General features: G+C 38.2%; 1 protein-coding gene across 1 annotated transcript in view; it reads right to left on the reverse strand.

Annotated features, from left to right (window-relative positions):
- Nucleotides 1-12060, reverse strand: part of LOC131054358 (protein RBL) — a 35138-nt gene extending 23078 nt beyond the window's left edge. The window contains exons 1-4 of the mRNA XM_057988856.2: nucleotides 11686-12060; nucleotides 11486-11584; nucleotides 7946-9036; nucleotides 7564-7840 (exon numbers count right to left, since the gene is read on the reverse strand). Coding sequence (XP_057844839.2) covers nucleotides 7564-7840; nucleotides 7946-9036; nucleotides 11486-11584; nucleotides 11686-11704 — 1486 coding nt within the window. The 5' untranslated portion in view covers nucleotides 11705-12060. The remainder of the gene's footprint in view (nucleotides 1-7563; nucleotides 7841-7945; nucleotides 9037-11485; nucleotides 11585-11685) is intronic.
- Nucleotides 12061-12409: the final 349 nt, after the last annotated feature.

The following is a 12409-nucleotide window of genomic DNA, read 5'->3' on the forward strand; positions in this document are numbered from 1 at the left end:
ATAGCATAGACATTTCAAATTCCTTCTGCATATTGGAGGTGAAATATTGGCACATCTTATCATTGTTACCCACAAAAATGATGTCATCGATATATTCCACAACTATTATCAATTTATCACCTTCATCCTTGATATACAAGTTGCTATCCACTATTCCTCTTTTGAAGCTTTGCTCTTGATGATACTTGTCTAACCTTGAATACCAAGCCCTTGGGGCTTGCTTTAGTCCATAAAAAGCCTTCTTTAGTCTACACACATAATCTTCACTCTCTGACAAGATGAATCCTTTAGGTTGTTCAATACACACTTCTTCTAAATTTTCATTTAGAAAAGCTGATTTTAATAGCCTCTAATCTTGCAATAGGAGCAAATGTTTCATCAAAATCTATTCTTTCAACTTGTGCATAGACTTTGCACACAAGCCTCGCTTTGTTCTTTGTGACTTTCTCATCTTCATTCAGCTTGTTCCGAAAAACCCACTTTCTTCCAATGACGTTCTTGTCCTTAGGTCTTGGGACAAGCTCCCAAGTTTCATTCTTCTCTATTTGATTCAATTCTTCCTCCATAGCCTTGATCCAATGATTGTCTTCACTTGCTTCTGAAAAGTTCTTTGCTTCAACTTTAGAAAGCAAAGACAAGTTTGCATGCTCTATTGTATAGGCAAGTCTTCTTGTTTTAATTTGTTTGCCTTTGTTTCCAATAGTCAAATCTTCAAGATCATTCTTTTGAACAAACCTGGATGATGGAGTTCTTGGATTTCTTTGCTCCACTTCTTCAATTTCAGTCCCATCCTCTATCTCTTCTCCTTTGCAGCTTACTTCCTTTTGATAATCAAATTCTTGTACTATATCCTTTTGATGCCTTTCTTCGTCGACCCTCACATTTGCACTTTCAACAATTTTGTGCAGTCTCTTGTTATAGCACCTGTAAGCTTTGCTCCTTGTGGAATATCCAAGAAAGATACCTCAGTCGCTTCTCAAATCAAATTTTCCCAAATCTTCCTCATCCCTTCTTATGTAGCATTTGCTTTTGAAAACCTTAAAACACTTCACTGATCTAGGCCTTCCCTTCCAAAGTCATATGGAGTTTTGTTGTTATTTACCCTGATTTGTGCTCATTTCTAAATGTATACAACTAAATGAACCGCTTCTTTCCAAAAAGTATCAGCTATCTTCTTTCTCTCAACTACTCCATTCTGTTGTGGAGTTCTTGCAGCTAAATATTGTCTCCTTATCCCATGCCTTTCACAATATTCTTCAGCCTTATTTGAGGTAAATTCTCCTCCTCTATTAGATCTAAGGCATTTGACCTTCAGCCCTGATTCATTCTCTACTAAGGCTTTAAATGCCTTAAATTTTTCTATTGCTTCAGATTTTTCTTTAAGAAAAGCTACCCACATCATCCTAGAATAATCATCAATCAACAACATGAAATAGTTCTCACCTTGCAAACTTTTCATCATTGTTGGCCCACACAAGTCAAAATGAATAAGTTCCAAAGGCTTTGATGTAGAATTCTCCTTTGATTTGAATCTTGTCCTAATTTGTTTGCCATATTGACACTAGTTGCAAATACTATTTGAAGGTTTTTCAATTTTTGCCATGTCCCTTGCAGCTTGCTTTTCACTGATCTTCACAATGTTATCGATGTTCAAGTGTCCCATCCTCTTGTGCCATAGCCAACTTTTATAAAAGGATCTCCATTCAAAAATGCATGGCATGGCCAATGATAAAGCTCCTCGATGTCCTTGTGAATTCTACAAAATCCTTTGGGAAGACATTGGCCATAATTTGCACAAAGTTTGTCTTTACGTTGTTCATTCTAGGTCATTAGGTTCTATATTACAAAGGAAACATCAAATCCATGCCTAAAGCTAGGGATGTTGAATTGATTTGCAATTGATGGCCCACCACCTTGTTGATTGCCTCCTACAGGGTCATTGCTAAGGCTATTTCCCCTTCATATTAGGCACCTCCTCCCACTAATTGTCCAGTCAAAGCAAACTAATTTTATTGTAAATACCTTTTCCAGTTCACCTCAAAATATAACAGTATGAAAGATCACAACAATTAACAAAGCAAAATGTAAGCAGAATTCAACGGACTTGATCAATTTTCTCATGAAAGTTATATTATTCAATCTACTAACTATCCAAACATACTGGCATTCAAAGTCAGAATATAGTCATTACCAAAATCATTAAAACATCATCAATAACAGGTAGTAGAGATTGTCTCCCTTTACCATAAAGGTTATTATTGGCGAAAATAAAAAAAATAGTCCTTATTCACGACTTATGATCACAAGTCGGAATTCATGGTTTGCCTCCAAGTTCGCAGATCATTTCATGGTAATCTGAAATTGCAAAAACAGGCTCCCTCCCAGGTATTTGTGAACACAAGACAACCTTTCCTACTCAATAACTCCCGAGCTCCAATGGCTATGACCTTGGATCAATGGCAACAACTTTCAGCTTGCCCTATCGAAGACAAAGGCAAGTCGGATGGCTTTCCTGGCCACAGCGCTGAATCACAGAATGGGAATCACACCTGCAGCTAACTCAGCACTTTCCACGACTTCTCTGAATGCCTGATCCCCTGTAAGTCCAATTGCAAGCTTCAAATCAGTCACAACATATGATCACCTGAGGCGCTTAGAAACAATAGGCTAGGTCAGGATTGTTGTCCTACCTGGAAAAAGGTTGCGGGATTGACATCTTAGCAGGCTTGCGTGTACAAAGGCAGACTTCTTACCATCCAAGCATACTACTTCATGCCCAGTGATCCTCTTAAATACTTTTGCATGCTGTGTTAGGAGGAAGCTGACCCTTGGTCAGTTGACAAAAAAAAGGATAATATATCGATATAGGGAAAATTATAATAATCATTTATTATACTTTCCCAATTTATTTATAAGCTATGGCAGAACAACAAAAACAAACAATTAATATCACGTATTCTACAACACCGCTCAGGAGACCAATTAGGCCCTAAAAACGGGCTCATGACATTTATACAAAATAAATATATATTATAACCATGTCATTAATGTCCAGTAAAGTGTGGAATAGGCCAAAAAAACCAACCAAAGAACTATTTTAATCAAGATTGACTTTAAGTAAGCCTATGAAAGAATTGGGTGGCCATACATCCTGGTCATGCTTGATGCTCTTGGCTTTGGCTCCAATGTTATTCAATTAATTCAAGCGCTATTTGCTAATGCTTCTACTTGCCTTACTTACTATCCAAGAAATCCAACGTGAGTCATTTAGCCATTTTAGGTCCATTCATCAAGAATGCCATCTTAGGCCCACCCCCGTGGTGGTTGTTTAAGGCTTTGACCATCTTCTTGCCAATGCCATCTCACAAAGATAAGTGGTGCAGGAGCACCTAGTGGCTCAAGGGGATCTCAATCTTTGGTTTTTGTGTTGTTTATGTTTCTTATGATGTAATAAGGTCCGTTGGACCATTTCATGATGTTTTGTCAACTATTTAAGGCATTTATGCCATTTGATGCTATGTAACCTATCAGGATCTATCAGGACCTATTTGGTCCACTAGTGGTCAATGGTCACCCGAGTGTGTCAAAATGGGTGAGATCAATGTATTTGACATATTTGAGCCATGTTTGGCCTATTTGTAATGATTTTGATGTGTCTAGGTGAGCTTGATAGGTTAGAGTGTAATGTTGTCAAAGTTGCAAACAGTTGCATGACAACTTTTGCATTTTTGTTGACAACTTTTGCAAAATGTGGTTTCTAACGGCCATATGGTTCAAATGGCAGTTATGATCGGTTGGTCTGATGTATTTGGTCTATTTAAGCCTCTCTCTAACCGAGGCAAAGGTTGTTGATACACCTTTGAAGATTTGGCAATACAATTTCATGGTTTTTCCCTGCAAATCCGCTGCAAATCACGTGTTTCAGACTGAATTTCTCCTTTGTACGGATTGGTGCAGACTTTTAATGGATTTGGCATGTTAGGGCAGTGAGTTGGCTTCCATTTCCAACAAGTTTCAGGTGTTGAAGTGCTGTGTGGAGAGAGATCCATCAAGTTTTGTCAGACTGGGTCTGCAAACCCTCTTCAACTAGGGTTTTGCACAAAAATGCTTATAACTTGACATTCCCCTGTCCAAAATTCATGCCACTCGGGGGAATGTCAGGTCTAGGCGTGTATTATAAGATTCTTGGAGTTGCAGGGGTAGCCATGAAGGGTGGAGTAAGATTTTTGAATAGTTAACCTGGCATCTCTATGTGACAGGTTAAGGGTTTGACTGCTCTTTTGTGGACTGGGCAGATTTGACGAAGATTGGACCCCAAATGTTGGTGGAATCTGTGGTTTGGAGGTGTTTGGAAAGTGTTCCAATTGGTGGTTTGACTCTGGGATCAATTTGAAGGGTGGTTCCTCTGTAAATTAGGCCTAATTGGGGCTTTGGGCCTGATAGGACAGTCATAAACCTAAGGGGCTAATCATTGTGTCAGGGTCTGAGTTTGGAGTATGTTTTAGGCCTTGTTAAGACATTTCATTTCATTTGTTGCATTGGCATTCTTACCCTTTGATTAGGTGTGTATGAGTGATGTCCTATGTAGAAGGCTACTAGGCCTAGGAAGGGTCTAAAGGGTGTCAAACCTTAGTTTGAAGGTTGTGACCAAAAGGAGTCTATTTGGGGTCTGAAATTGTTTTTGTAAACATGTTCCAAGGTTCACACATGACTGTCCAAGGAATTCAACATTACGTTCATGTTGGCCTTGAGTTTGAGCATTGAAGCCTTGAGGGATTAAGCTTAGTCGCATGATGAGTGATCAATCATGCTTGATATGTTGTCACTGATGTCTAGAGCCTTGTGAGGGTCTGTGGCTGGTTGGGAGTCTGATCCAAGTGGACCCAAACAAGTTTGGGAAGTTGTGTCCAAAGATTGCCTTGTTTACTCATTCCTCGCTGGGCTCTGCATCAATAAGTTAAAGGGATGTCCCTTCTCAGCAACAATTCCCAACAATTGGTAAATGCTCACTTTGTCAACAACTTTTCCTCACTTTGCTTGAGGATGAAGACAATATTCAACAAGCTTTCAAGTGTCATGACACTTTTTCCTTAGCTTCTCGTTCTATCATCCAATGGAGTAAACCAAAATATTGTAGGTAATCCTTCTCTCTACCTCCAACCTGGCTTAATTCTTTTGGTTGGAAACCTTTTGACAATGGAGAGAATTTCAAGTTGTTGGAAATCTCCTTTGCTTTTCAAGCTTGCCAATCTATTTTGTGGCAGTATGATATTGATAGAGATGAAAAAAATGTTGGCATAATGGATTACTAAGCCACTTCTGCTAGTTGGTAATTTTCTAACATGCTCTAAAGTACTTGTCACCACACATTTTTATTACTCATCATGTAGGGTGCCTTCTAAGTTTCATACCACAAGCTTGAAAAGCTTTTGCAAGCCGTTAGGCCAATTCAAACCACAACAAAGGCTGTGTGGGAGATATGTTGCCTTCAGATAAATTCTTGAGGGTTAGGGTGTGGGAGATATAGACAAGAAATAGAGCTTTGCACAAAATTGATTGTCAAAGCTTGTGATGGCAATGAATCTAAGAAAGTTTTATTGCATAACTGTATTATATCCAATTCCTCATATGGGAGTAATGCCTAGAATGTCCACTACATTGTTATATCCCACTATTCCCATCAAAATTATTCACACTTTTGTTGCCAAAAGTATATGGAAAACCTGGGAAGCCATCAAACCATGGCTAATATGGAATGGAGATGGATTTCATATTGGTCTATCCATCAACTAGCAATCCTTATGGTGGACTCCCACAATTATTTTTCAAGAAAAGTCATTTGTTGAATTTCTCAAATGCAATCCCTAAATTATTTCAGAAGTGAAGTTTGACATCTACAAGATTTGTATTCCAAGTCAATTCCACTTAATTTTCTTGGCAGCAAACAAAGGCTAAGTTCAATTTAACCTTGTGGACAAAGAGACCTTCCAAACAATAATTGAGACTGTACCTTTGCAGCATTTGCAAAAATCTGTGTTCTACTCTGGATAATCCATTCTGCAATTAAACCCCCCAAAAAAGGATATTAATGGCTTTTGCCACATTTACCTATGCTTTAGAAACTAAATTCTAAAAGGTCTCTTGAGACTTTATCTTTTATGTGTAGTAGATACTTTCAGATTGTTTGGAAAGCAATTTTGAAGCCAGTGGTTGCTGCTCATTTTGCCTAGTTGCTTTACCAAGGTCATGTCATTGGCAACCATCTAACACATCATGGCATTGGTAATACTAGATGCTGATTTTGTGGACAACCTATAACTTTGTTATTCTTATTTTGGTTATAAGTTCATGCAGAAATGGCCTGGCAGTGTATCCATGATTTTTTCTAACCTCTTGAGCTAAAGCCTTTAATTTGGCACAATGTTCTATTGGCCAAATCTACCAAATTTCCTACAGAATTCTCCTAGCTATGGCATGCTTTCAAATTGGAGATTATTTAGATAGGAATTTTGCTATATTTGCTAAATCTATTATTAATTCCCATTTTGTTATTAACTCCAAATTGCTGGTTATCTCTCGTGCTCATGCAAATAACAGTTTCAGCCAATACCATGGCCCTTGAAGTTTAACAACTTTGGACCCTGCAAGATCACTGGTGGAATGCCCCCTACACTATTTCCAGAGGTTTAGCCCTCTTCACCTCCACGTGATAGATGCCCCCCCCACCACGCACAAGGGCAGCAGCATGGTAGTTCAAAGTCCTCTCAATGCCACTCTCATAGCCGTCAACAAGGCTTTTTTCCACCATGGACAAGGCAGCCTTCTCCACTTGCTGACTGCCAAAGCGGATGGTAGCCACCAACTTACCACTTTACTACGTCCTCTCAACAATGTAAGAGACCTGCAAAGACCAGGGCTAGTTTCCTCACTTGGCACTTACCATTTTGCCACCGAGAAGTTATCAAATTATGTCAAGTGTTCAGGGTTTGTAGGTCCATGACAGCCCCCAAGAGGGAGAACGCACCACTCTCACAAATCAGCAACCAATAGAAAAAGGGAAAAACTCACTTGATGGAAGACACAGTAACCCTAACGATCAGGACCCCCTCCCAATGTTGGTTTTATAGCTTTAGCTGCTTAGATTTGTTAATGTTTATGTTAAGTCTGAAGCTTTGATGATGTCAATAGTTGTCTCCTTTTCGAGATAACTTTTATTGTGGTTGTTTCCCTTTCGAGGCCACCTGATACTCTAATTCCCAACTAGACCAGCTTGGATGATTTTGAGGATAGAACATACACTTTTACTGTAGTATTAATTTATGGCTCAAATTCATCTAATAAAATAACAAAAGTGAACTTTCCCAACTACTTAACAAAATAAGACACAGTTGGCATAATCAAGTACCCATATGCATTGATCTCCAACAAAGAAATAGAAAGTCACGCTAATCTTCTTACCTACTACAGAATATAAACAACATGCATTTATATTATTAATGGTCCCCTACAAAAACGGAATCATACCCTACAAAAAGAATGACTTGAAGCAGATTAAAATATTACCCACTAGAGAATCCGGAGTTTGACAGGTGCTCTGCTCTGGTGTTTTATCTTTTCCTTCATCTATGATGGGTGACCTATCTGACTGAGAAGGAGTACTATTTTCAGGTTTCGAAGGGCTTTCTGAAGATTGATCCTGCTGTTTAGGACTGTCTGGCAATGGTATTGTAGGTAAATAGTATAGCCCTTCGTGTGAATCATCTGAATCACTATAATCTAAAAAGTTTTTTCTAGTTGTTATATCAACCTCCTCGTCTTCATCCACATGTGCAGTTGTAACCTGTTCAAAGAACATTACAAATTAAAATGCATGCTCTCAACAATTCAAGAAAAAACAATTCAGATGCATTCAAATGGATCAAAAATGTAGTTCATAGGTAAATACCCTCTCAGTATCAGGCTTCATGTCAAACTCATCTTCTCTTTCAACATATTCTTCATTCTCCTCGAGCTCCTTGAAATCTGGAGCAAAAGCACTCCAGTTTTCTGTATAATCTTTAGCCCATATAAACACAGCCCCTCCTGACAGGGAGACTGAAACCACCAGTGGTCTTACAGGATGCCATGACAAATCTGTTAAGCTATCTTTCGGCCCTTCTAGTATCTTAACAAGTTTCCCTTGCCTGTTCCATATACATATCTTGTGTTCCCCTTTGCTAGCAGGTGCACCAACAATCCACTCACTATCACCACTGAAACATGCAACCTTCCATGGTAGACGATTAACTGCATCCTGAAACTCCTTAGAAAGTGTTAAGCATTGAGATCCCACCCGCTTCATGATTTCAGTCACTGTACTGTCTCCTGAACCATTATTTAAGTTTTCTAAAGCTTGAGCTGCTTTATTCTGTGGTAAACAATTCTCAAAAACCCGAATTGTACGATCCCCAGAGTTAGTGAGTAGATACTTTCCACTCTTACTAAAGACAATCTGTCTAATTAATGCACCTCCAGGAACCTGAAATACAGCTTGTATTCTTCTAGTTTGTGTATCAATAATTAAAATCTCCCCTTTGGAATTTCCAACATAAATTAAATCGCCTTTTTTGTTAAAGCTTGCAGTAGCAGAAGAAAAAACTACACCTCCATCAGGAAATTTACTCCGAGAACCATGAACTGGTTCTGTACCTGTAGAATGTGCTGAGAGGGGAAGTACATGTTGAGTGCCTGAATTGAAATCCACAAGGATAGGCGCACTTGACATGGGACAAGCTAAGCCCAAAGATGGATTTGTTGATCCAGGATGAAGACGAGCATACAGGGCAGTCTGCTGGAGCATGACACGTGTCAGTTTTGTCCCCTCACAAACATCCCACAGTGTCAAATATTTGTCAACAGATGATGTCAGTATTCGATAACCATTCTTGGACCAGCACACACTTGTTATGGATGCAGTACAGTCATTATCACGGAGTTCTTTGGCAACTCCTCTGGTTTCAAAGTCCCATATAACACAGGCTCCATCTGTGCAGCCAGCTGTTTCATTTAAATAAAGACATTAGACCCCTTTTACAGTCTTGAAAGCCAACAAGTGAAAGGAAGGTAAGAGACATGACAATTATAATCCTGTGGAAAAAGGTCAGAGACACAAGAGAGTATGGTAAAATGGAATGGCTTGCTCTCTATCAAAAACATATTATTGAGTTACCAGAAACTAGATATGGTTTTTCTAATGATGTCAGATATGAAAAATATAACTTTTATGAAAGTTATGGGTATGTTCACTTACAGATTTGGTGATTCGTTTTCATGAAAAGAACAAAAATATCTTCTGTTTATTGAATGTAAAATTCAGAGTACTTCAGAGCTGCTATCTGTAAGCATAGTTTCTCTTTTCCGCCATTTGAATTAATGATCAAGCTTTATTAACCATTTAGAAAATGCATGAATGACTATAACATGCTAAATATGTACCAGTCACCAACAGATGCTTAATTAGCAGCAACCAATTTAGTTTATCTTTGTTACTAGTCAAGCACTTTTATGTCCAGTCAAAATCCACAGCATTAACTTCTCCTACTTGGTTCTCTTAAGAGGAAAACAAGAACACACTATAATATTTTATGGTCATGAAGTACCCTACAATGGAGCAACCTTCCTTATAAACTATTTCCATCCCCTGAAACTTATGAACACTCCACCTAAAGGTTAAATGAAAACCCCCAATTTTGGCACTTAAAAAACTTCCTCTGTAAAGCAAATTTCCAACCTTTACATTATTGAGTCAGCAGTTACCTACGTGCATGCACACACACCCATGCACAATGCCAAATCTCTGAGATGCCATAATGTGAGATCCTATTGCAATATATGAGGATGCATTTGTTAAACTACGGTAGTGAGTTTGTTAATGTGTGATAAACATTGTGTGCAGGTTTTAACTTACATGTATAGCAACCAAATCACTGAGATGTCATAATGTGAGACCCTATTCCAATATATGAGCATGCATTTGTACAGTATTGATTTGTTAATATCTGGTAAACATTAGTGTGCAGGTTTTGATTTACATGTATAGCAATCACACATTTCTGACATTGTATCAGAGCAATTCCAATGTATTAATGCCAGATTTATTTGTTTGAATGCCTTGGCCATCACCTGCCTGCCTTCTATTTCAGATGAAACCCAAATTTGTGGAAACATTGGAAGCAAGTGCCCCAGAAAAGATCTTAGCTTGTTCTTTTAATGGGGACTCTTGTTTTCAAGTGCAGAAACTCAAGTTAATAATAGATTTTTGAGTTATTGGGAACTTATGAAGGCGATTTATTTCATCTACAACGGAAGTAAACATACTGCATTGGAAAAACACTGCGACTGTGTATTTCACACACGATCTGCAAAGAGATGGCCTTTCAAATCAAATGCACAATATTGTCCTAGTAAAAAGGGTGCATATAGGCTTACAACTCTAGCGACACAGATTTCCAAACCACTAAAATTAAAATATGTTGTGCCTGGATTTCATATAATGGGTAGCATTGAGAATCTACTCAAAGAAGCTAGTAGGGCTGAAAACAGAAAAATGTATGAACTCAGAAACCCTATGTCTGATTTCACACATGCCCCCAGTCTCTATAATATTCCCAAAAAAAAACATACCCGCTAACAATATCCTACCTAATGCCCTGTTGGACGTTCAATCCAATCTACCAAAGCTCAAACTTGTCAAGGGGTTGTAGGTTAGTAGTAGAACACTAAGCAATGTCCATTGTCTATGTGAGCTCTTGGGTTCATCATAACCTACCGAAAGCCAAGATCAAGGTATTGGGGACTAACCACGGCTAGATTCTAAGGAAACCAAAACATAAGATCAAAGGCATTTTCGCAAACTAGCTATCTAAAGCCTTTAACCCACCCGTAAGCTAGCCTTCCCATTGGTACATTCTCCACTTAAATTTCTCATTTTCTTATCTTCTTCATCAAGTTCCTTTGCCGTCTAGCATTCAAATGGGCATTCAAATTGAAAACCCAAACAACTAATTCACACCGTGCCTGAATAGCTCAAATGGGCATAGCTGAAATAGAATCCCCATTAATCCCAATACCATGAAAGCTTCTCCGAGAAATTGATGACCAAAACACTCGAATGGAAAAAACTAAAATTCAAAGCCCAAGACACACAAACGTAAACAGACAAAAAAGCATGAAAACTTCTCCATTTACTTAATGACTTATAACTCAGATGGGCGTAACTGAAATTGAATACACAACAAACGAAAAAACATAAACACTTCTCCATATACTAAATGATTGGCAAACTCCGATCAACCTAGCTGCAATTGAACACCAGGCAAGTCTAAATAAAGATTGTCCTTAAAAAACTCCATCCAATTCGTACTAGAGTTAACGCAAATGTGCATAACTGAAACTAAGTGCCAAACATAACAAAAAATTATATAAGTTAAAAACATATATACCAGACCTGCTAGTAAGGTTCCTCGGCGATTGAACGCAATGCATCTGGCCATGCCCTTCTCCAGAAACTCTTCTATCACTTCCGGGAAATCCCCCTGAAATGGGTCTGCCAAATACAGAATTTTAACCAACCGAAAAAAAGTAACATCTTCAAGCGATTGATTTCCAGTTCACCAATGCGAAAAGAGCGACATTAATAAGCCTTACCTATCACTGTGGCATTCATGGTGGCCTACACTCATAAGACAACCGCTCTCTTCGTCGCAAACCCAAGCCTGCAGGACCCTTCTTCGCAGTATAGGAGCCAAAAAGTGGGAACAAAATAAACAGAAACGAAAAGTGGCAATAAATATGTAAATGGGGGACTAGTTCAACAATGAACTTTCGAATCCTTCCCTTGTCAAAACAAATTGCATATCCAAGAACTCTCTAACTCATCCTCCTGACCAGAAAACTTCATGACTGCAATAATCTTGTGTCCTACGGTTTAAACCTTCGGATCGCCCGCGCTAGAGCAATTGCCCAGATAAATTTATATGCACCTACGGCTACCGCCTAAGAGAATGGAGTGACTTTGAAGTAAATTGCTATGGTAACAATACGGGGTTAATATTTTATGCAAATAATAAAAAGTATGATAATGAGTGTTTTTCAAATAGCAATGCCTATTTTTAGACTATCCCTAACAAATAAGTTGATTGAATTTCTATATATATCTTATTTTCTATTTATTTTTTTTAATATTCTCTCTTTCACTCTCTCTTTAAATTCTTCACTACACATATCTTCCTTTTATTTTATTATTTTTCCTATATCTTTGTCACTTCTACTTCCTCTCCTATCTCCCTTCTTTCCATCTCTCCATGGAAGTTAATTGTCAAATTTGTTATAAATTAATTTAAATAGTATTTTATTAAAAAAATATTAAGTA

Source organism: Cryptomeria japonica, chromosome 3 (assembly GCF_030272615.1).
Source record: "Cryptomeria japonica chromosome 3, Sugi_1.0, whole genome shotgun sequence".
Lineage (NCBI taxonomy): Eukaryota > Viridiplantae > Streptophyta > Pinopsida > Cupressales > Cupressaceae > Cryptomeria > Cryptomeria japonica.